General features: G+C 35.3%; 1 protein-coding gene across 1 annotated transcript in view; it reads left to right on the plus strand.

Annotated features, from left to right (window-relative positions):
* LOC141399534 (uncharacterized) overlaps positions 1-26611 on the plus strand; it is a 44612-nt gene extending 18001 nt beyond the window's left edge. The window contains exons 3-4 of the mRNA XM_073978481.1: positions 22572-22844; positions 23196-26611. Coding sequence (XP_073834582.1) covers positions 22572-22844; positions 23196-23792 — 870 coding nt within the window. The 3' untranslated portion in view covers positions 23793-26611. The remainder of the gene's footprint in view (positions 1-22571; positions 22845-23195) is intronic.
* The last annotated feature ends 347 nt before the right edge of the window (positions 26612-26958 follow it).

The following is a 26958-nucleotide window of genomic DNA, read 5'->3' on the forward strand; positions in this document are numbered from 1 at the left end:
TATTTTTTTAAATCGGTTAACAAATGGCTAAGTTATAGTGGTTTAAGTCAGAAAAACCCCACAAAAGAACTATAACTGAATTTCTCACAATTTTCAAAATAAATATTGAACAAAACAAAACAACATAATATTTTTGAAAATTATGAGAAATTCAGTTATAGTTCTTTTGTGGGGTTTTTCTGACTTAAACCACTATAACTTAGCCATTTGTTAACCGATTTAAAAAAAATATATATTATTCGCCCCTTTAAAAGTAAGAAGGATCAATAGAAAATTGTTGTGAGAAAAAGAAGATATGTCCGTTTAAATTTAAAAATGTAAGGAACCCAAATTTTCAATACTTTTACCGTTATAAAAAAATAAAACGAAGTGGCCCAAACGAACTAAGGGCATTTTGGTTGTCCATGGATCCCAACACGATAGAATTTGGCATCATAACGCTTGAATAATTTTCTGGTCAAATTTTATGTGTACAATGCCATTTATCGACATTTTCCGAAAAGTTTGCACATTCTCGAGGCCAAAACTGCCTGAAGGAGCGTTCCAATGCTTTTTAAATACTGTCTTGGCTACAATTTTTGTCTTTGTGGTGGATCGAAAATCTCAATGGTTTGGCTGTTATATGCCAAAATATCCAAAAAACGTCAATAAAAAACTTAAAGTCAAAATCGGGAGCCTCGATTTTCACGGTAGATATATGGTCCAGTGGACTTTTTTGCTCAGTTCAATCCCAGTAATCAGAAACGCGAAGGGCCCATTAAGCTCTTTTTCGTTCCACACAAATCGCCCCACCCTAGTATATACACTTTCATATGGGATTTTTATAGACCCCAAGTATATTTGTACGAAATCCGTTTCAGACAATTTGGAGTCGATTTAGAAATATCCGTCCGTGCACGATAACTCTCGAACGGATCAGCTGATTCTCTCCAAAATTTGGCGTTCGTAATATTTTGTCCAAACTTAGTATAAGTTTAAAGATGGACAATATTGACCCACTTCTTCTGGTACTTCTCAATCAATAGTTCCAAACTTTTCACTAAAATAGTGCGCGCTATATCTGTTCAACGGAGCATCCGATTGGGTCCAAACATTGAATATTGTAATATTTTGTTCAAATGTAGTTTAACTTCGAAAATGTTCCATATCGCTCTTCTGCTTAGGGTACATACCCCACAAAAGTTCAACATTTATGTTTAAGTGCAGTTTATGTTGTGTTCGAATATTCTTTGGCAGTGGATTCCAATGCTACTCCTTGTGGTCCTGTTTACAGCGATATTATGTTTTTCATCGGCAAGTCCATGCTTCCTGACGTAGTGGTCCAAAACTCTAGACCTCCCTTGAGATTGCGATTTTGAGATGTGGGTATGTCCGTTCGTCCGTTGAAAATTTTAATCAAACTACAGGCCTCAATTCTGAACCAATCGCCAAAAAATGTATGGAGTTCAGTTTCCGACCAGAATAGAAACGATTAGTTTTTGGTGATGATCGTAAAATATCTAGGAGGTGAAATAGACCAATGGTCCCAATGATAGTCTGACCGACGCGAAATTTTAAGTAAGGTTTGGGTTTACGACAAAGAGGAAACTTACAATTTAACAACATATCAGCGGGTTAAATGGACCCACACTTTTGTGTACAAATTATTTAATTTTTTTAGTAATTATGCTAATTGTTCCACTTATAAAAGTTATATTTAGAAAAGGAACTCTTGACCTTACCACTAATGTCAATTATGATTATGTACGTGGTCAGATTCCACAGTTTTACTTGTGTGTAGTGTTACCATTAATCTAGAGGTCGCAGTTATATTTAAAACTGATAAATTCTTGCACGAGGTAAGAGTTTTTGTTAAGGAATATGCCGCTAACTTCGGATAATGATCAGATAGTTTGTAGCGGTTAATTTGACCATAATTTCGAACACGAAACTTGAAAAACAACTCTTGTGGCTGTGTGTGGGTAAGTGGGTTTCTTCATTATTTCGGTATGTTTGCAATGAACTACACTACAACAAAATGTCGAAATCTTACTTACAGAACATTTGTTCCGTAATCCGAACTAAGAAAAGATCTCCAATTCTCTCTGTATATTGCTTCGCTTTTTGGGATACCGCGCCTTGTCATCTCTTCTTACGCTTGTTTGCTCCATCGAAGCTTTGGCCTGCAGGCTCTGAGTGCACCACCATGTGGGACGTGTTTATACTTCAATATTCACCGTCAATGCATATTGGTCCTTAGATCTTTCGCAGAATTTTTCTCTCAAACATACCATGTACCGCCTTGTCTTCTCTTTTACTACCTCAAAATTATAGGAGCCAACTTCAACAGTTTGTCCGAGCTATATGGACGCATTCCGCGTTGACACCATCAACTTGGCCTTCTCGGCGTTTACCACCAGACGCACTTTAGCCGATTCTCCTTCGATCTTCATAAAGGTACCAGTTACTTCTTTTACTGATCAACCCATGCCTCTCGTATAACCTTTTCCAGCAGAATGTTCAAGAAATCACATGAAAGACTATCTCCTTTCCTTAAACCTCTTTGGTACAACACTTTTCGGTGAAGTTCTTCCTATTTCAACTGAGGATCGACTGTCAGTTAAAGTCATTTTACAAAGCCGAATGAGCTTTGTGGGAATACCAAATTCAGACAGGGCTTCGAATACCTTTGAACGTAGGGGGCTGTCGAAGGCTGCTTTATAATCGACAAAATGGTGGTAGGTGTCGATCTGCATCTATTGGATCTTCTCCAGAATTTGCCGCACGGTAAATATCTGGTCAATGGTGGACTTGGCAGGTCTAAAGCCGCATTGGGATGGTCCAATTATATGTCGAAATCACTTTCGGTACAAATCACCAAAAGCTATTTCTAATTTTCTTTTCAAAGAACACCCTAGGAAAAAGTCAACATATAGGAAAAAATTTTAAACTTGTGCTTATTTTATTCAGTTTTAGTGGTATTGGAAATTACACTCGAAGACTACTCCGGAGTTGGAGTCGAAAAATAAAGCGACCCCAGAGTCGGAGTCGAAGAAAAGAGGCTCGACTCCGAAACATTGGGTCATTGTTTATTTTTTAGGTAGGTAGGATTGTAGCCTACTGAGTCAAAATAAAAACGAAGTTGAAATTCAAACGAATTGCTTTATTCAGTAATACAGACACAATGAATATGAAAATTATTTTCAATAAATAAGATAAAAATTTCTAGGCATAGACAAATAAAAGAATAGACAGAGAAATTGTAGTGTGCTTGTTTTTTGTATGCTGTGTGTTTTTTGGATTAAATTGCAATATATTGTTGATTTTTTTATATGAGGGTGTAGATCCGTCCAAATACTTTTACCATCAAAACTAGTTTAACAATGTATGGTTCATGCCACTTTAAAAATTTAGTATCTCGTCTACTGACTCAATTCTCATTGAGTGAGAGAATTTGTCTGAGAGGATTTCTTCGTCTACACATTCATTAGTCTATGTTTCAATCAATGAACGTAAACAAACAAAACTATTCCCGTACCAATCACACAAAGCCACAAACTTTTCAGCTTCTCTGAATCGTTTCATTCTCATAACCAAAACAAAACCACAAACTTTTCAATCTAAAAAGATGGAAACCGTACGATTGCTGAAATGTAACTTCGGCTATGCTTTGCCGAGTTGATTCATTCACCACCGAAACAAAAAGAATTTTTGGCAAACGTTTGCCGTGCATTATGGTCAATCCCAGCAAACCAATCGTACCGACATCTTAACGAAATTGGAACAAAATTTCGGACGATACGTCCGACGTCTGATCCGAAATCGTAACGATATCTTAACGAAAGTTGTATGAAGTGGTTGACATAATTTCGGAACGAAATGTCGGTGCGACATCGTATCGATTTCGATCCGATTTCGTAACGAAATCTGAAGAAAATCCTTGGGAAATTCGAAAAGGAAATTTCTTTCCGACATTTGTTCCGATATCGGAACGAAATCGGTACAAAATCTGAACTATCTCCGCTCCGAAAAATCGTTTAGAAATCGGAACGAATTCTGAACGACGTTGCTTCCGAAATTGTTCAGACTTGTCGGACATCCGACATTTGGTTTGCTGGAATGACACACTCAGGCACACACGCACACACTCAGGTGATTGCTTTACCCTATAAACTAACATCAACATACTACAGTGAATAATTTATCAACAACCAAACGTTTTTGATTTATTCATATGTGTTTAGTACTATTTAGTTTTCTATCTCCTCTTGTGGAGTTGAGCACTTTTCGTGTTGTTTGCACTCACGAATGTAAACAAAACGAAACTAAACAGCGAACTCCGCCAGCGTGGGTTATGTTTCGTTTTGTATTGTTCCTATGGAAAATACGAAAGGAAACGATTGGAAATGTTATTTAAAGTATTTTTACGTACGCTGGTTTCAAAGTTAATCAAGTACAGTATAATCTCGATAATCCGGACACCACATGTTTCGGCGGTGTCCGGATTATCGAATTGTCCGGATTACCGAGTAGTATCAAAAACATAAAATATATAATAACCTGACATCTAAGATAAACGAATTCATATTAAGCAAATATCACGGGTTGCGACCATTTTAAGACTGAGAACAGCTTTCCTGCCTACCAGATTTACTTCTTTAATTCCTCCAGCGTAATTAAATGACATTTACTTAGTATTTTTGTCGTCAAAATCTTATGTACAGGTGGTGTATATTAATTAATAGTTTTTTTTAAGAACATAAATTTCGTAGCTCATGTCAAAATATTGATTTCCGTGTCCATAGGACATGAGTCCCTGATGGCTCGCGATAGAATGACTACACATGGCCTCCAGCTATACAAATGGTTTAAACATTTCTAAAATATCCATGGAATACATTACATGCACCCAAAGGACTTTCTCACAAGCAACATCATTTTTCAGGGAACTAGGCTACTCACCACCACCGTGGTGCAATGGTATGCACACCCGCCTTGCACGCTGAAGGTCGTGGGTTTGATTCCCCGGTCAGTCAACATCAAAATTTTCAACGGTGGCAAAATACCCCTCAGTAATGTTGGCGACATTTCCTGAGTATGTCAGCCATGTAAACCTTCTCTACAAGTGGTGCCTTAAGACAAGCCGTTCGGACTCGGCGATAAACAGTAGGTCCCATATCATTGAGCTAATATGAATCGGGGTGCACTATTGATATGAGAGAAGTCTCCCTTGTCCCGTATGGGATGTTTGTGGAACAATTATATACATATATAGGCTACTCAACACTTTGTTTTAAATACTGTTGCTTATCGTAATCAGTAGACATCGGATTTTTGCTTATTTTTGAAAATTATAATGCAAATAATTCGTTTAATAAACTAGAGAAACTGGAGCTTTGTATGTATTATTGATTATTTCCAATATGGCATTCAATATCTATTATTATAACGATATAATTCTATATAGTAGCGTAGTTACAATTGGTTTAAATTTCAAAAATATGCAAAAATCCGATGTCTAGTAATCAGTCATCAATGGATGAATGGTATATAAAGCATTCAACAGATTCGGGTAATTAATACAATATTGAATGTTGGACTGATTCAACAGTAGCAGCCAGAAAGTCGGTATTTGGCCCAAAACTTTGAAAAACCTAATTTTTTCTTATCCATACACCATTAATATTGCTAATAACGAAAATGTTGATGAAATAAATAAAAATCGAATGCTTAAGATAGGAAAAAAAATTTTGATGTCCGGATTATCGAAGTAAGAAAAATATGTGATGTCCGGATTACAGAGTCTACAATGTAAACAATTCTAGTGTCCGGATTAACGAGTGTCCGGATTATCGAGACTATACTGTATTTAAATAATAATGTTGAATTACAGTATGTAAAACTCCAAAAGTACTTGATTAAATAATAATGTTGATTTACAGTATTCATAAATTGGGCTTTCTCAACATGCCTCCTCAACATATTATTTGTTTCATTGTATGTGATGCCGATATTGGTAAAACAAAATAAATGTTTCGATTTTGGTACATGTATGGTAAGATCATCGGCAATCATTTCTTCTGTTGGTAAGGAGCGCAACTTTACAATTCCATTTTGCACTGCGTTCTTTATGCAGTGGTACCTGTAGTGTAGATGTTTTGTTCTAGAATGTGAATACCAAACTCGATCATTTTCTGTGTGCTTTGCGAATCAGTATGCATTGTGATTGGTTCTTCATAAGAAAGCCCGAATTCAGTAAGCATGTAATTTTAATAAGATGCTTCTTTAATTGATTCGGTAAGAGCTATGTATTCTGCTTCAGCACTAGAAATTGCCACCACTTACAGTTTTTTTTAGATTCCCAAGGGAGATTTTCTATCATTGACATCTTGAGCCCAATATGCATCGCAAAATCCTTCGAGAGGTGCCGAAGTTTACTTTTATGATATATCGGCATTTCTTGTAGTGCCAATCTCTTACAACTTGCAAAGCTGCATTATAATGTTGTTTCCTCGGATCTGTTGAAAATTGTGATAACAGCATACGAAATAGCTGATCTACTATATAGCGATATGTATATAAAAAATATCAAATTAATTCTTGGTACTGCTCTTCATTAACTTTTAGCTTTTCTCCTGTTGTTTGCGGTTCTTTTTCCAACTTTATATTTGCTATCATGGGAGCCTTTTTGTTACTATCACTATTTTGTTACTACCACTGTGAACACAAATTTTGGGGCAGAGATAACTCCTTTTGGTGATGCAAGGCCAAGGAACTTCGAAGTACAGATCCGCCGTGAGTCGAACTTCGGCGTTATGGCGTGATGAAGTTTTTGCTAGAGACCATGTAAGCCATCAGGATTTAGCGTTATATCTTTGTTCACTGTTGATTTAGCTTATTTTTGAGATGACATGTCTTCAAATCGAATGACGATTATTTTCGTAGAGCACTTCGGCCTTCTAAATCGCTGCCTTCAATGTACTTTTCGTCCTTTATTTTAAGAGCCGCTATTAAAGTACCGCAAGATGACGTTTTTATACCCTCCACCATAGTATGGAGGGTATATTAAGTTTGTTTTTCCGTTTGTAACGCATTGAAATACTCATTTGCGACCCTATAGAGTATATATATTCTTGATCAGGGTAAAATTCTGAGTCGATCTGTGCACGTCCGTCTGTCCATCCGTCCGTCCGTCCGTCTGTGGTAATCACTCTAGCATCCACAAAAATGGAGATAGAACGCTGAAATTTTGGGAAAATGCGTCTTTTGTTTGCAGGCAGGTCAAGTTCGATGATGACCTATATCGATCCACGTTTTGGTATAGCCCCATATAACGGTACCCCCCGATTTACGGTATTTTGCCGTTTCTAGCTACATTTTCAGACCGATTTAGCTATAATTTGACATTTAGGGTTCTTAAGTGTCAATAAACTTATATAACAAAAGTTGTGGACATAGGTCCACGTTTTGGTATGGCCCCCATATAACGGTACCCTCCGATTTACGGTATTTTGACGTTTTTAGCTACATTTTCAGACCGATTTAGCTATAATTTGACATTTAGGGCTCTTAAGTGTCAAGAAACTTATATGACGGAACTTGTGGACATAGGTCCACGTTTTGGTATAGCCCCCATATAACGGTACCCCCGATTTACGGTATTTTGACGGTTTTAGCTACATTTTCAGACCGATTTAGCTATAATTTGACATTTAGGGTTCTTAAGTGTCAATAAACTTATATAACAAAATATGTGAACATAGGTCCACGTTCTGGTATAGCCCCCATATAACGGTACCCCCGATTTACGGTATTTTGACGTTTTTAGCTACATTTTCAGACCGATTTAGCTATAAATTGACATTTAGGGTTCTTAAGTGTCAATCAACTTATATAACAAAAGTAGTGGACATAGGTCCATGTTTTGGAATAGCCCCCATATAACGTTACCGCCCGATTTCAGGTATTTTGACGTTTTAAGTCACATTTGTAGACCGAATTAGCTATAATTTGATATTTAGTGTTCTTAGTGATCAAAAAACTTATATTCGAAAAAAATAGGAACATAGGTACATGTTTTGGTATAGCCCCATATAGCGGAACCTCCCGATTTTCGGTATTTTGAGATTTTTACCTACAAGTTTTAACCGAATTAGCTTTAATTTGAACATTTGACATTTGAAGTTCTTAGTCGTCACCACACCTTTCCACCAAAATTGTCTGAATTTTGGGAAAATGCGTATTTTGTTTGCAGGCAGGTCAAGTTCGATGATGGGCTATATCGGTCCACGTTTTGGTATAGCCCCCATACAACGGTACCCCCCGATTTACGGTAGTTTGACGTTTTTAGCTACATTTTCAGACCGATGTAGCTATAATTTGACATTTAGGGTTCCTAAGTGTCAATTAATTTATATAACAAAAATTGTGGACATAGGTCCACGTTTTGGTATAGCCCCCATATAACGGTACCCTCCGATTTACGGTATTTTTGTCGTTTTTAGCTACATTTTCAGACCGATTTAGCTATAATTTGACATTTAGGGCTCTTAAGTGTCAATAAACTTATACAACAAAACTTGTGGACATAGGTCCACGTTTTGGTATAGCCCCCATACAACGGAGCCCCCGATTTACGGCATTTTGACGTTTTTAGCTACATTTTCAGACCGATTTAGCTATAATTTGACATGTAGGGTTCTTAAGTGTAAATAAACTTACATAACAAAAGTTGTGGACATATATCCACGTTTTGGTATAGCCCCCATATAACGGTACCCCCGATTTACGGCATTTGGACGTTTTTAGCTACATTTTCAGACCGATTTAGCTATAAATTGACATTTAGGGTTCTTAAATATATAACTAGTGGACATATGTTCATGTTTTGGAATAGCCCCCATATAACGTTACCGCCCGATTTCAGGTATTTTGACGTTTTAAGTCACATTTCTAGACCGAATTAGATATAATTTGATATTTAGGGTTCTTAGTGACCACAAAACTTATATTCGAAAAAATTATGAACATATGTCCATGTTTTGGTATAACCCCATATAACGGTGCCTCCCGATTTTCGGTATTTTGAGAATTTTACTTAAAATGTTTAACCGAATTATCTGTAATTTGAACATTTGACATTTGAAATTCTTAGTGGTCACCACACCTCTCCACCAAAAATTGTCAAGAAAGGTCGATGTATTGACAAAGCCCCCATATAAAAGTACCTCCCGATTTTCAGTAATTTGATGATTTTAGCTACAATATTAAACCGAACTAGCAGTAATTTGACATTTGAAGTTCTTAGTGGTCACAACTCCTCTCCATCAAAAATTGTCAACATAGGTCCATGTTCGGATATAGCTCCCATATAACGTTACCTCACAATTTTCAGTAATTTGGCAATTTTAGCTACAAGTTTTAACCGAACTAACTGTAATTTGACATTTGAAGGTTGTAGTGGACACCACACATCTGCATCAACAATTTGCAACATATCCCCAATATAACGATACTTCCCGATTTTCGGTACTTTGAGGATTTTACTTAAAATGTTTAACCGAACGTAGGTCCATGTTTTGGTATTTTGGTATGGACCAAAACAAACCTCCCGATTTTCCGTACCTTTCTGTAATTTGAAATTTAAAAGCCAACAAAAATTCGGCAACAAAAATTGTTCATTTAAGTTCATATTTTCGTATAGCCCACATACCTCCGAACTAGCTGTTAATGACATTTGAAGTTCCCACGTTATGTACCGTTTTTCGGTGTTTTGAGGATTCTAGCTACAATTTTTAACCGAATTAGGAGTTATTTGACATTAAATGCTCCCATCAAAAACTGTCAACATAGGTCCATGTTTTATTATAACCCCTATATAACGGTATCTCCCAATTTCTAGCCCACCAAAAATTTTCAACATAAATAGTTATATATAGGCATCATAAAAAAGGGCCTCCCGAATGAAGCATTTTATGTACATTATCTGACATTTTAACGTACCCACTTAAAGTTGGGGACAGTAATGAAAACTAATTATTCCATTTTAGCTCAGAAAATTTTAGGTACGGCTCTCATTGACAACTAAACGATTTTGTCGCGTTTTCGTGGAACCGATCTTCCTGAATATTTCAGGGTATATCACTACATGGCCTGAAAGTAACATAGGCTATACAAATTTCTGAAATTCCGCGTGATCCGGAGATATAGCATCAGAATCGAAGGTATCTCCAAAAAAATTAAATTTTTTATGCAAATATCTATAGAATGGTAACAGATAATGTCTCCAAATTTTGGATGTGTGAAGGAAGGAAGGAGATTTGGATATAGCTCCCATATATATTTTCGTCCGATTTCATGTATTTGATGCACCGATTTTATTGAAAGTTGGAATGTGTGACGAAAATTGGCCTACACATAAATGTATCAACATATATTTCACCTTATTCGGGGTAGCGAAGCGCACCGGGTTCAACTATTATATTATAAAACTTAAGATATTATTTGAATAAAATTAATATTAAAAGCAAATTGAATGACTGAAGAATCAATTGAAAAACTAAAAACCAAATTCTTACAAAGTTTTTAAGAAACAATTCTCGAATTTCTCCAACAGTGAACTTATCTTTCAAGGAAAATCTTGTTTAAAAGTCAGAACGAAGTCTACTGAAGTCACATGCATTGCTATCCCCACAGCAACCCCATAGCCGAATCAAAGAAGAGGCGAAATTAAATTACAACAATTCCCCAGGCAAAATTATAACTTTCCTCTCTTTTTTATATATTGCTATTTTCTTTTTCATTTTTATTTCATTGGAGAAGCCAACATTGCTTTCCCTTTTAACGCAGGCATAGGGTCTGAGTGTATGTCCTTATGACGACAGATGTAAGAAAAGATAAGTTTGTTTTACGTATTCCTTGCAGGATTTTTCGGATGGTTTATTCCAGTCTTACATCCTTTCTCCTGTCTCCACCCTAAAATGTGTGCACACAATAGTGGATAAATGAAGATTCATTTGTGTATGTATGTATGGGTGTACGGCTTTGCTTGTCTTATTGTTGGTTTGGAGCTAAACAATTTGAAAGAACAATGTTCGCTATCTATTTTTTGCTTTGTGTTCGTTTGAAACCCTTAGAAATATTGCAAACGGAAAAAGTGAAGACAATGCAATAAAAAAACAGAGGCGGAAGATTAAGTCCGCTTAAATTGTAGCGTTGGTATTTTGGGAAACCCGAGAAAATGATGAACACTTTGAAATGAGTCTAATTACAGTAGTTGAAACTAAATAGATATCTGCTTGCAACAAGTGTAGATAATTTGAAGCGGCTGCCCAATTAATCATCTACACGACACCTGCATGGTTGGTATATTAGCTAAGCATAACAACTTAGCAATATAAACCTCCGTTGGACACCAGGCCAGTCCTTGGACCTAAGATTCCTGGTAGCTTCATACAAATTTTTATAGTCGGACGGGAGATACCCTAACCCACCCCCCTTGGGAATCACTAGTTTTCTAGGGAATATATTGCGTAACATTTTTGCCGCCCTATAATACATACGAAAATTGATATCATGATAACATATCAGAAATATTGCACGTACATACAACGTCATTACTGCAAAGGTGTAGATGTAACTTTTCTTGTTTTATAATGGACAGCCGGACCTTTTGGTATTAAAAAGCAAAACAATATCAAAAGACACTTAGAAATAGCTTTTGTACGATTGTTATCGACAATTATTTCGAGGTATTACACTACTTCTTACCAAAGTTAGCACAAAAACTTCAAGACCCCGAGCGACATTGTGATTTTCATCAACTTCAAAAAATTTGGAATTTCTCAATCATGATTTGAAAAATCTTCTATCATGATTCCGACATTTTGAAGCTAGAAGGTAAATGTTGTTCTTTACGAACAAAACAAAATGATAAATCAACCTACTTATATGTACAGTACTTTTGCATTCTAACCCCTACATTGATATATGTAATTAGCATCAACGGAGAGTTAAATAGTTAGTTTGAAGTTTTGTTTCCTTAATTTGTCGGAATATGCCCCAGCATTTGAAATGTGGACCAATTTGTTAAATTTTGGATATTTTCCACACACAAATTGTGGTAAATTTCGCCCGCTAAATACACCCGATCATTATCCAAAAATATTGGCATTTCTCTTGACCAAAACTCTACACACAATTAAAACTGTGTAGTTCTTGTATATTCTAGGCTGTCACTGTAATATAACTCACTAATGTAACTGTAATATAACTCCATGGAGTCGATAATGGAAGACGAATTGAAAAACGTTTCCACTAAAGACGATATAGAAAACATAAAACCCCACGTTTCAAATATCGATAAAAAATGCGAAGAATTGAAGACGAAAAATCAGACATTACGACATGAGATCGATAGTCTAAAAGCAGAACGCTGTAGAGATCACGAAAAAATTAGATTTCTGATTGAACAAAGTAAGCGAGAAACGATAATATACAAATTGATTATACGTATTTGTTAAACAATATCAGCCCAAAAAAACTAATTTGTAGCAATGTATGTAGAAGCAAATCTTTACAAGATGATCGTATATAAAAAACTTTCATACAATGTTCTACTCACAGTGCTATAAACTGGTGAATTTAACATGGGGATGTCATAGGAAGGGGTCTATTGTCTCCTCACTGCATTGCCATCTCTTCATTGCATTACCAGTAACCAGCCAATTCGTTAGTCTTGGGAAAGCCACTTGTCCGTCCCTTCATTGCATTACCAGTAACCAGTTATTGCGGTAGTCAGAAATGGTAGCCAAAATCACTAGTCACTTGTAATCAGTATACCAATTTAAACAGTATAATTATAACAGTTGATCTGCATATTTCTTATATGCACCAACCACGCTTTATTTAATTACATAACGTGTGTATACATACATATGTGTGTATATTGCAAATGACAACATAATATTCTTTAGTTTCCTTGTTGTTAATCCTCGATACTGGAGCTAATGTTTTATTGGTCCTGGGAATGTGCATCTCCAGTGTGCTTCAGATAATTCAGAAGTATCTGAAATAAAATGTATAAAAGTTTAATGAGATAATATAAAAATGTATTGTCCCAAAAAAGTATCTATTAATTACCAAATATTCATCTGAAAATATTCATCCTTTTTAATTTAGCTCATTAACACGTTTTTCGCAACTTTATTTAACAATGAATTTTTGCACATCAAAAAGAGTATTTTTTAAATTCCGAATAAAAAATAAATTTTAATCAAAATGACAAAACATTAAGTGTGTATTCGTACTCGATAATTTGTAATCTGGAGGGGGCGGAATACAGGAGAGGTAGAGGTTAAACAGTTCCGGAGATATCACCCCACCTTAGGGAACTCCATGTTTCACTCTACGTACGACTGGCGTCCACACATATAATTGACTATCCAACGTTTCAAGCTTGGCCGGAGGGTTGTCTGCTCAATATCATCAAACAGCGTGGAGTGCCTGACTGTATCAAAAGGTTTTGATAAGTTAAGCGCCACCATTACTGTTTTATCACACGGCGGTCTCTGGTTGAGTCCTTGACAAATATTTGTGGTAATGACGTGCAGCGTTTTTTTCGTGCTGTGCTGCTTACGGAATCCATGCTGATGATCGGCAACTTGAGGGTCTTTGCTACGGGTCTTTGCTACGGCCGACAAAAACGAAATCGGCCTGTACGATTCACTTTTGCTGGCATCCTTGCCTGGCTTCCATAGTGGGACCACCCTGCCCATTTTCCAGACTTCGGGAACAATGAGGGTGGCTAGCGACAAGTTGAGATCTTTAGTGAGATACTCCATCATCCTGCTGCTTCGCCATTACCATGGAGATTCCATCAGGGCACAACGCTTTGGATGATTTAGTGTTCCTGGTGGCATTGGCAACATCATTCATTGTAAACTGTAGTGGTTCATCCTCGGCAGGAAGAGATTTAATGCGAAGTAATACTCTTTTCATCGCCCTGTCACATTCGGGGTGCTCGACAACTGTCGATTGAAGTAACTTGCGCACCTCTTCGGGTCAGTCCACGTAACGTCGCCAAACGTGACTGAGGTCCTATCTTCCCTTCTTCCAGGGTTCGAGAGTGACTTAACCGTTGCCCACAATTCAAATATAACGGCTCTCTTCAGATTATTAAACAACTTGTTCCTGTTAACCTCCAGTGTCAGCTCCCTGACTCTGGGGTCATTAGGGTTGGCTCGACGAAGCTCATCACGCTCATTTGCTAATCCCTTCGCCTCTGCTGGGAAGTTTGGTCTTACTTCGGGTATTAGACCAGCAGGGATATGGCGAGCGGCAGCAGCAGTGATGATGTCTTGGAACGTCCTTTCCGCTACCCGAACATCAGAAGGATTGGGCAGTTTTCTGAAGCGGTGATTGGTGAACTCTCTGAAACTCAGCCAATCAGCTTTCTTATGATTGACGAATGTGTGGCGTTCAGAGGTGATGAAATCGGCTGGTCTGCTAATGGCGACAATTATGGGGAGATGGTCTGATCCAAGGGAAATGACGGGTTGCCAGGTAACGTCATATGTCTCCTCTCATTCTGACTGGGGCGTCCTCATTGACCGTGCAAAACGTAGAGCTATCAATCTGCTCAGCCACCGCTGTACCCCTCTGGTAATTTCCGAGGGCCGAATGCCACATCTCATGATGCGCATTAAAGTTCCCCAGGACCAGACGATTATGACATTCCAAAAGCGGGCTAATTTCGGGCTTGTAATCTGAGATACAGCTTTTTCTCGGCGGGATGTAAACGATCAGCAACTCTATCTCGGCAGTTCCACACCTAACTGCTACTCTCATACATTCCATGTACGGGTCATTAGAGACAGGCTCAAGCGATATAGGTCTGTATTGGACAGACTAGTGCAATAGAAAACCTAATCCCCCACCTCCACTTCGGGTGCGATCCTTCCATAACACGTTGTAACCATCACAATTTTGTAAGCTACAGTTGTTGTTGATGCACCCACTCCTGCCATCTTTTGGTTTCTTGCCCAGCCGCGATCTTGATGTTCTTCCGACTCATGAAATCTATTATTTCCTCGATTTTGCAATTAAATTGCAAAAAGGATGCATTTTCCGGGATTGGGACAACAACGGCTGCTGTTAAAGGCTGCATGAGCGGTTGTTGTCGAGGGGACCGTGGGAAAGTCTCATAATCAGATGAGGGGGTTTCGTAATCCGATTACGACTTACTGGGGACTGTATTCACGCAGCATGCAACAACATAGTCCCTGTCGTGGTCCCTATTGTGGACAAGTCCAGAGCAAACTCTTAGATGCACCCACTCCTGACATCTATTGCATCTCACCGAAGGTTGGATGTGGGTGAAGATGCGGATGTGGCAAGCACAAATATATTGGTCCTGTGTTTTCCTCCGTCCCTGCACGGACCAAAAGAATTCGGAGCAGGCATTCCGGGATATGTTGCTCCCAACACAGAAAAACGAAACAAAAACAAACATATGTACACTGGGGTGGCAGCCACTGGCCGGAACGTTGGTGTTGTGTGGTTCCGGGTCAATCCGGTACGACAGAAGCCGCTGCCGTGGGATTGAATAATTATTCGTGTGTTTTTTACTCACTAAATGTTGCTGAAACACATTTTCAGCAACTTTTCCATTATACAACTGTCAATTTTAGAAACATTTCTAATAATTTGGTTTGTCTTTTTACGTACTGAACTTTACTGAACATTTTTTCTTCAGTAAAGTTTTGACAATTGTATAATTGAAATGTTGCTAAACATTACTGAAGAAACAATGTTCAGTAAAGTTCAGTACGTAAAAGGACAAACCTAATTATGTCCGTCCCTGTATTCGATAATTTGTAATAATTATCAAAGACATAGAACAAATAAGACTGCAACAAAAAAATGTTTAGGAAACTATGTATAGAAACATTACCCTTAACAGGTTGCAGTTAATTCAAAATCACAACCAAGGAGGAACATTTCATGTTATGGTATCAGAAACGAAATTTATGAATTCAAGGATCTATTCATGTCAATTGGGTCGTTAAATTCGGTTAAATACTTAAAAATGTATAAAAGGGAAAAATTTTATTTCACCATACCACATAGGTTTCAATCAGGAAATTTTTGGCCAAAACCCTATTTTTGAAGTTTCGAAATTTTAATTTTTTTTTGCACAGAATAATAAAAAGCACATCAAGTCATCTGAAAATAATTAGATTTTGTAAATAACGTTAGTATTCGTTGATTGGCGCAGTACCAAAGTTGAAATTTTTTATGTAAAAATAAAACAAACTTTGTGCTGTAAAATATACAATTTTTGTTGTATTGCGTCGCTGCTTAAATATACATAAGTAAGACCAAAGGTATTATGGATCGGGAAGCTGTTAATGAGTACTTTCATAATATTTACAAAAAGAACGATGAAATTTGTAAAATTAGCGTAATAAAATCAATGTTTTTATATATATTAAAAATTATTTTTTACAAATATTTCTTAAATATACTTAAACTTTTAAAAAAATGTCCAAATATGTCCACCTCCAAATCGAATTTGAAAGATAGCAGGGGGTCTGTACTAATAAATTCAGAAGTAAAATCGTGCTCAAATTTGCCACAGTTAAAATAAAGTGGATTTTTCTATTTTAAGATGGGAGAATTTTCTGTAAATATCTGTTGTGATTGTACGTATTATACAATTGAAATAGAACGGTAATACCCACATCTATCAACCGATTTTTCTTAAAATTCATATTTAAGGGTTTCAGAGTGTAGAAAACAAGTATGTATATTTTTTTTGAAAATAAGTAAATTTGTTGTCATAGCCCCCACATAAAAGTACCGTCCGATTTTAGATATTTTGTGGATTTTAGCGACACTTTATGACCGATTCGGCTGAAATTTGGTATTTTGACCTCTTGGAAGATATGAATCCTTCGTACCAAAAATTATTAACATAGGTCAATGTTTTGGTTTAGACCCCACACAACGGGACCACCCTGTTCAACAAATTTTGGCAGTTTTTGGTCATTTTGGTCGATAAAACGTAAGAATTGCTGTTTGTACACATTTATTATAAATAATAATTAATTTCAACACAAAATGGACGTTGAAATAGTTTTGGCCAGAAAATTTGGATTTGGGACCATTGTGCATACCGTAAAATAACATTATGTTAAATTCAAAAGCCATTCACTGAAGAATGATAGTAAAAATTGTTTTATCTTGTTGTATTCATCTTTTTGTAATTATTACAAATGTTTCAAAAATTGACAGTTGTATAATGGAAAAGTAGCTGAAAATGTGTTTCAGCAACATTTAGTAAAAATTATGTGTGGCTGCGTACTCGATAATTTGTAATAATTATTACAAATGTTTCAAATTTTGACAGTTGTATAAAGGAAAATCACAATGCGCATAACTACTACAAAATCATATTCTGCATAACAAAAAATTTTAAATCTATTATTAAGTAATTAAAAAATTAAGTAATTAACAATTTTTAAGCAAAAACAAAATATAGTATAGGCTCCCCAGCCATAAATAAATAAATACGTATACAAATTACATCTATTGCTGATGGTTCAAAAATGATCAAATCAATGCCAGAGCAAACAGAATCTACTCAGCAACATCAGCCGACGCTGCTATAAAACACCATTAACATACATATATGTATGTCTGTCGAACCTACTATGGTTCAGCTGTTCTGAGAGCAAAGCTTTCAAACTTGTTACGAAATACTCTTCGGGAAAAAGAAAATTGACGTAGCTCAGTGGGAAGTTCGTTCCACAAACGCGCAGAGCGAATAATAAATGATCTTTCGTAAACGGATGAAGAAAAACGTGGATAACGTAATTGTGTATTCCTAGTAGATCTGAAAAAACACAGTCTTCTCGTAGAAGAAATGATATAACACGTTCTTTAACATATATTTTAAAGGGAACTCCAAGAAGAAAGTTATAAGCAATGTTGAAATAATAAAGTGAGAGACAACGTTACAATTCATTATCTTTTCTTGTGTTGTACTTGTTTTGCTCACTTCTTTTCAACACAAAAACAGAGTGGTTGAATTTTATCCCTGTTTTGAGTTCGCAAAAAATTTAATTTTTTTTCTTATGCAGATATATGTAAATTTTACAACCAATTTGAAGTAAAATCATCAAAATTTGATGCAGCTATGCCGAAAATGCAGCTATTGAATGTGCACTAAAACATAATATCTTGAACGGAATCTAGAGAATAGTTGCCTATAAACAGATTTTTGGTCAGGTAACGCCAAAATGCAGCTATGAATGATGCAGTTAACCAGAAATTACTGTAATAGTTATTACTAATGTTGCAGATTTTGACAGGTGTATAAAGTTGCTGAACACTTTTTTCATCACCTTTTCCTTTATATAACTGTCAAAATTCGAAACATTTGTAATAATTATTACAAATTATCGATCGAGTACACGGTCAGCCATATTATTACAAATGTTTCGAATTTGGCAGTTGTATAAAGGAAAAGTTGCTGAAAAAAGTGTTTCGGCAACTTTTAGTAAGTACGAGGACAACTTTTCCTTTATAAAACTCTCAAAATCTGCAACATTAGTAATAATTATTACTAATTATCACACAGCTATAATTATTACAAATGTTTTGAATTTTGACATAATTTTTGATAATGTTGCTGAAACATCTTTTCAGCAACTTTTATTTATTAAATTTATAGCAAAGGCATACAACCATAAAGACAAAACATAATGCATGCAACAAAAAATGTTTATGAAACAATGTATAGAAACATTACCCTTAAGAGAAACAATGCAGGCTGCACGTAATTTAAATTCGGAGGAACATTTCATGTAATAGCATCAGAAACGAAATTTATGAATTCAAGAATTTATTCCAGAAGAATTCCATGTCTATTGGATCGTTAAAATTGGTTAAATACGTAAAGACTTATAAAGATAACATACTGTTATTTAACCATATCGTTAAATTACATTATGTTAAATTCAAAAGCCATTTACTAAAGAATGATAGCAAAAAATGCCTATTTTGGATCTTTTAGGATCTTTTATGCCCTGTTTTAGTAAGAGGATTCAAATTCGTTAGAACTGCTACCAAACTTCTGTTTTCAATTTTTGGTAAAATGCTAGCCAGATATCAGTGTTAATATTTATGTGCAAGATCAAGCATAGCTTGAAGTGTTTTAGTACTCCATTAACTCAAAAAACTTTTTTGTTGATGTATGTCAAACTTATAGAAAAGCTGTAACTCGTTGAGTTTTAGAGATATCAGCATGAACATTTGACACAAGATAAAGTAGATGCCGTAAAAATAGAAAACGCATATTTTGAATTATGACAATTTTTGAGTAAATGAGCGATATGGGTATATGGGTATGTATGTGTATTTCTGTTCTTCATATGCATTTTTTAATCAAAATTGGCCCCTCACTACTCACAAGAAAGTTAGACATATCACGCTCAGTACTTCTGGTTTAACTTCCGTACGTATACTATTATTATTTATTATGCAAGTGTTGTTGTCGTTGTTCTATTGCTGTTGTTTATTGCTAATAATTTTACCATGAAATGGATTTCTGTGTCATATACAGCGTCGCGCTCAAACGTTCATATTGCATATAAGCTATGACCCCTATAAAGTGGTGAGAAAACTAGCGCAGGAGGGAGGAACAGTGCTCGACTACAAAACGAACTTATGAATAGACGACGAAGCATAGCAATGTTGAACTGTTGACTACTCAACAGCGACACATGCATAAACGCTCTCGATTCCCCGATTTTAAACGAATTTTTGCTACCCAAGTACAATGACACGAGAATGCACTTAGCAATTGCATGTTTTCAGGGGTCGTTGGCCCCCTAAGAATGAGGTGGCGGAAGGGCGAAACATGCTGAATATTTTGCTTTTTGTCGTGAATTGTAACACAGTCTGTAGCTAGCAACACAATATGTTACAGTAAAAAGTGCATGTACATACATGGTCACAACAGTGACCACACTTACTTTCTCTCATATGATCGCAAATCACATTTAATAAGTCTAAAGATTACCCGAAGTTCATCGAAATATTAGAGGTGTGTGGGTGAGATATATGAAACCATGTTCTCTTACCAATATTGCATCAATACATTACGACAAAATTTCTAACTAACTGCATCTACATACAAACCTATGCACATATCGTCGGTGTCACGCTTAAGTGGCCCATACGGCATTTTTGACAAATTGAGATAAAGGTACCGTAATAGGTTTTCTAGGTTTCTTCTATCTCCTATAGCTTTTGAGATATTCAGATGTCAATATGTTTCATATACGTTTTGCGACACAAAAAATCTTGTATTTTTGTTCCATATCCATAAAACAACTTTGAACTTTTTTGCTCCATACCCATGCCGTGTGGCGTATGGAACAAAAAGAGACAATAAAGAATTGTTCCGCAACAAAAACTATGGCGTTTGGAACGTTTTAAAGATTTGGATTTAAAAACTAGAAATTAATAGTTTTTAAATATTTTCGAGTATTGTATTGTTATATGAAAAGCACAATTTATTTTCGCTTAAATTTAACCCATCCTATTTAATACCCGAGCCCAAAACGAAACAGGTAAACGAAAAAATCCCTCGTTTAAAAACAAGATTTTGATGTAAGCACATAATGCTTAAAAATTCCGAAATTTTAAACACGTTTTTAATCACAATATAAGCATTTTAGGCAAGGCAACTAAATTAATTAATTATTCTGGAATAGTTTAATATTATCTTCTTGTTGTTTCTACTCTTTGGTGTTTGAATACATGTGAGGGCATACAAATTAACCAATTTGCAAGCGAAAATACAGTTGACCAACAGAGCTTATTGAGAACTAAAGGAGCGACCAGCTAAATGAACTAAAATGTATAACTCGAATGTATATACAGTATTTCTCGGATATAAGCACTGCGGAAAATGCAAGCAATGCAGTGCATATAAGCGGGGGATTCATATATCAAAATCCCGTTTATAAGCACAACCAGTGCTTATATACAAATCCCGCTATCGCAGCACTATCGGTGCATATATAATAATCTCCCGTTTATAAGCACATGCAATGCATATACAAATTCTCGTTAAAACTCCAACTTATTAGTTTTTAATCAACCAAAATCCATTTAATTCACAGCCAAACATCCCACTTGTTTGTGTAGTACTAGGCAAGGAGATCAATAGTAGTTACGTATATTTAAAGAGAGACGAGTCAGAGACGAGAAATATTCTGAACTAATATATAATAATTCGTTTTCTTACTCCTACGAAAGTACCATTATCCACAATATTAAGCGGAGAAGTCTTTTGATCACTGAGAACCCCAAATACCTAAGTTCAGCTAATTCGGTCGGCCAAAAGTTTGAAAATATCTGAAATCGGGCGGCAACGTTTTTTGGGGCTGTACGAAAGCATGGGCCTATATACACAATTTTGGATAGAAGAGTTTTTTGACCACTAGGAACCCCAAATACTGTTACGAGTATGGCCCATATTCAAACTGAAAACAAAAAACGCATCTTTCGAAATTTCACAGACGGAAGGACATGCATAGATCGACTCAGAATTTTACCCTGATAAAGAATATTTATACTTTATAGTGTTGCAAATGATTATTTCAAACGCATTCTATTTCATGCAGAAATTTATTGGCTGGCATCATCGCCTTACGAATAATACTTATTGCCTTCATAACTTAATTTTTGGGGGAAAATCTCATTTTCTGCTGAATCGTTTTCAGATAATTCATTATTATTCGACATAACTTCTCTAATGATATCTCCATCCCTTGGCTCTACATAACATTGTAGATTGTTATCAGATTGCACGAAATCTTTAAATTCTTCATCGGATATGATACCCACTGCATGGTTTTCATCAAAATCCTCTTCCGCGGTTATTTCACATAATTTGCATTGCACGTCAAAATTGACATTGTAAGTAAAAACGAAAATATACCTTTTTAAATCAGTTAACAATATTTATTGATTTTCTAAATGCATCAATAGCTTTTTGCCTTTTAAATGGCTTATTTATTTTTATTGCAATTAGTGCAGCTTTCTCTAAAAGCATATTGCCTGAAATAACATTTCCAGACGAACGCATTTGATTAAATCATTAAATCAACCTCCGACGACTGGTCTTTCTCCACTTGACAAGTCTTCCTCCACTTAATTGTCCTTTTCACGTATAGCTCTATTATTTGCGTCTCGTCATATCCAATATGACAATTTACCACCGATGAACAATTTTACAATCATACAAATTATTTTGAACCGGTGCATATAAACGATTTTTTTAAGCCAGAATGAAAAAAAAATGATGACCAAATTTCAAGTGCTTATAAGCGGGAAATGCATAAAAGCGGTATAAGCGGGAAATGCATAAAAGCCGTATATGTCAATGTATTTTGGACCAAAAATAACATTTGCACAAATTTCAGTGCTATTAAGCGGGGAATGCTTATATCCGGGTGCATATAAGAGGGAAATACTGTATCTGTTTTGTATTGTAATGAATGTTTTTCTCTTTGCAGTGTTTGAATGAGTGTGGCCAAACAGCTCAAGGCAATGTCACTTCTTCTATTCGAGAAACATGGCCACTACGAACGGTGTCAATGGTACAGCATGATACACTAGTATTGGTCGATGTTGCGTGGGATCAATCCAGCGTCCCGTTCCAGTGTTTGGTAACTTGGGAAGTGTCTGGTGGCGGCCTAATGGGAAACTTACTCACAGAATCGTTTGGAGTTCAACTGTCACTATGGCCAGATACAAAATATAGAGTGCAAGTTACCTGCAAGAACAAGGTAGGTTCAACAACACCCGATTCAATTGTAGCTTGTACATTAGGGTTATCACTTTTTTACAACCTCAGATGCCTGTATAATTTTAGTCGTTAATAAAAGGTTCAATAATTCCAGCTACATTAAATCATTTTTAAGAAAAGAGGTCTAAAACTAATAACCCTATTGTAGATATTATCAGTATAATATGGCTTTAAAATTTATCGGACGAATTCACTGTCTGATTTAGATTTTGGGAAAACTGGAAAAAGTTTCGTCCACTACCAGAAACGGAATACGAAGACAAGCAAACCATTTGAATTCCCAATTGAATTGCATATAAGATATTTCCACTTATTTTTTTTTCTTTTTCAGCGTTCTGGATTGATGTCCCGCTCGCTTCCTTTGTCATTAGATACATCAGAAGCAATTAAAATGCCAGATCCCGAAGTTAAAACTGAAGATATAAGTAATACAATTTTCACAAAAGTACCTAATTCATCAACGCCTCAAACAACCACAAAGCCACTAACAGTCTCTTTTCCATCATCACCGGATCTCAAGGATGACGCTATTGACACAAATGTTGTTGGTTACCACGAGCAAAACCAATCTGAAGAAACCGATGAACATCAGGGTAGCACGCTTTTCCTCTGGAATTCGATCAGAAGGCACAAAGATATAGCCACAATTGAACCCCTACGACCTGCAGAAGTAGATATTCTGACAACGTTGACAAATTCACATCGACCTCTACTTTACACTATGGTAGCAGTAATAGTACTTTTGATATTCATTCTTGTTTTCTGTGCTTGTTCCTTGCGCAACCCAAGACTGTCTGGCGATAAGGTTATGCTAATTGCGGAAGATTTTACTACTAATCAACATGGGTCAGTTGAAAAGCTTTCTTCGAAAACTCCAGTGTCGTGCAACTCGCATGTGACATGTTCAAGACATACACCGCGTGTATAACTCCCATCTACTATCCACAGGGTTTAAACGAAATCAATAAATAAGCGAAGCCCGATTACAACTACCAATTGCCTAAGGAATTTTTATTATAATAATTAAAGACAAATTGCATTTTAAACACATTATTTCTCCATTATATTGCATAACATACATCGAGAAAGAATCGTACAGTGGTGACGCGTGTGCTAAATATACATACGTATGTATATGTACATATATACACATTAGGGTTATGACTTACAACCTCGCATCCGTGTATCACATTTTCATTAGTTTTACCTGAGATTACATAAAATCTTAATTATAAATTGATTCGATAAAAAACCTTAAGAAATTTTTTAAAGTTTCTTTTTATCAGCACTTTGGACAATTTTTTGAAGTCAATGTAATCAGGTATATAACGGAAAACAATATTTAGAGCCACTAGAACTATTCAAATGAACTACCCATATATAATTTTTTATCATATATTATTTTATTTCATATGTATGTATGTATATCATATCAATTAAAAGTGTTTTGTGCGTGACCTTATGCAATTTTGCTTCCTGATTGCGATTCTTAATTAAGAGCAACATTGTTTGTATCTGTTAAGGCTGATGGTTTTACATTGTTTCATAAACACATTTCTATCATATATTTTATCTGGTCCTTCTAGGTTCATATCTTTGAGAACATGTGTAACTAAAATATTTCTTCCAAATTATATATGAATATAGCATATACAGCGGTGTTAAAATATATTAGTGTCCATACATCATGCATAAAGTAGGAAAAAATCGCGCGAAATGTGCATACGATTTTGATGCGTATTCGATTTCAGTAGCACCCATCAAAAATACGTCAATATACATCTATTTCCAATTTACCTATATTACTACCTTTTTTTGGCACACCTTTTTGTGAATATTATAATCGCATATAAAAGATTCCACTTACACAAAATGAATCAAAGAGAAAAGCGGTTTAGAACGGGAATTTGTCAAAAAATATTTTAGGAGTGTTGGCGCTTTTTATTTGGGAAGACGACTTCTATTCTGCTTTTCAAGATAGTCCGGATTATTCCCATAGTCTTTGTTTTAATATTTTATTAAAACAAATTTAATTTATTAGTAAAAAAAGCCAACCCCCCTGATTGTGAGACCGGGCACCGCCGAAAGTGTGTTTATTGCTTTAATCAGCAATACTAACAATTGGATAGATTCGAACACGGCTATGTTCGGCTATGTTCGTTAGTTTTGGCGAAAAAAAAACAAAAACTAAATTCACGAGGGATTCAAAGGTACATACATGAGAGTTGTAAATGTTTTTTAGTAAAATTTACTCACCAAATTTTTTACTTTGAACTCCAGTTATTATTTGAACTCCAGTTATTATGATGCTGTGCGACGTAAAATTACCAGTTCTATAACCCTATGACGAGTTCTGAATATTATACGGTTGAGCGTCTGGATTATTTAAAAAATTGAAAAAACCCCGAAAGTCAGGCTTCAATTGGAAAAAGTTTCAGTTATGTGTGAAAAGGTTTAATTGCCGTTGGGAAAGGTTTCATTAAACAACTACAAAAATGAATACATTTCTATAGCTTACGTTTTCCCAGCTATAGAAAGTTTTGAGATGAACTGTCTCTAGATATATACACTTTTGAGTAAATGATCGATAGTACGTATTTGTATATTTTCTTTAAAAATTATACATGTGTGAATGCTTCCTTACAAACCAGAGTATGGTTTCTTTTTAATTATATATTAATATTATTTGCTAATTTTATACATAAGGTACTGTAAATATACAAAATAAAACAATAAAAATAACAAATGTAAGAAACATTAAATTGTACAGCAAGGTACACACACAACTATGCACCCACATAATGTCATGGTTTTATAGTTTAAAAATTTTAATTTTAAAATTTAGACTTATGTATACAATCCTGGTCTACTAATAACTATTTTTTTCATGCTAAAATACCTCTTGGGTCTTCCTAAACACATATGCAATACAAATGTAAATGCGCTGTACTTCGATGTAGAATTTCAATATCGATGTTGATAACAGAACGTTTTCTCATCAAATCGTTTGAGATGATGCTGGTAGTTCATACTCGTACATATTTCTCGATGATGGCATAAATGCAATCTTATCTCATCCACATTATTCACATTATCGGCTAAAATAATCAAAAAACTTGCGCTTTGAATTCTTATATTAAAATATTTATTTATATTAATTGTATAGACGAGTAAGGACTTAACCATATATCGATAATGCAAGAATTGGCAGTGTCTACGGATTTATCATAGCCAAATAAATTATTATTATCAACATTTTGTAAATTGTCTGAGTAATGCAATTAAAGCTTATTTCATTATGCGTTAATTAAATGAAAAAATAGAATAAGGCACCAAACTAATACTAAATGAAACCGACGGTACATTTTAATACGCTGATTATATGCTTATAAGAGGCGGACGCCCCAGAGTCGATGGAACAGACAACGTTTAGATTCGAAGATGTAAATTATTCAGATCTTTATTGTGAGCGTCCATGTAAGTAATGCTAGACTGACTCACAACATATTATTTGCGAATACTTCCATAATAGGAAGGGAATTTATAAAAATAATGTATATTATTCTACAAAAATTCATGAACTAAAAATTCAGAACGTAATTGAGCAGCTAGAACTACGAAAACGCGGATGACTTGCCGTGCATCCTTTGGAGCATCAGCCTACTAAACTTTTGTAATTATTTTTATTGTAAGTTAGTTTAAGAGATGATATTAAAAATAAAATGAAATATCAAATATCCTATAGCATATAATGTGTTTTCATAATGGAATTAACAGTCTATATATATACATATACATATCGTCTGCTCCGTCGGAAAAGGTCGTAAGTCCCTCTCAATAAATTTTTCAGGAGGAAGAAAAAACATTCCAGCGCATTCTGTATTAAAGATTGTATTATTGTAATAAAGGCAGTATTCTTCGTTTATTTATTCCGCTTCAATACCTGTACTTTGTTTAATAAAATTCCGTCGCGTTTGGGAGATAATTGGATGTCTTTGGACTTACGACCTTTTCCTTGTACAGTTTTTTTTTTTTTTGTAGGGACTTACGACCTTTTCCTAACATTTACGGACGTTTTTAAGCTAAAATATTTA

The sequence above is a fragment of the Musca autumnalis genome, unplaced genomic scaffold (genome assembly GCF_047663935.1).
Source record: "Musca autumnalis isolate F117 unplaced genomic scaffold, ASM4766393v1 scaffold_3, whole genome shotgun sequence".
Lineage (NCBI taxonomy): Eukaryota > Metazoa > Arthropoda > Insecta > Diptera > Muscidae > Musca > Musca autumnalis.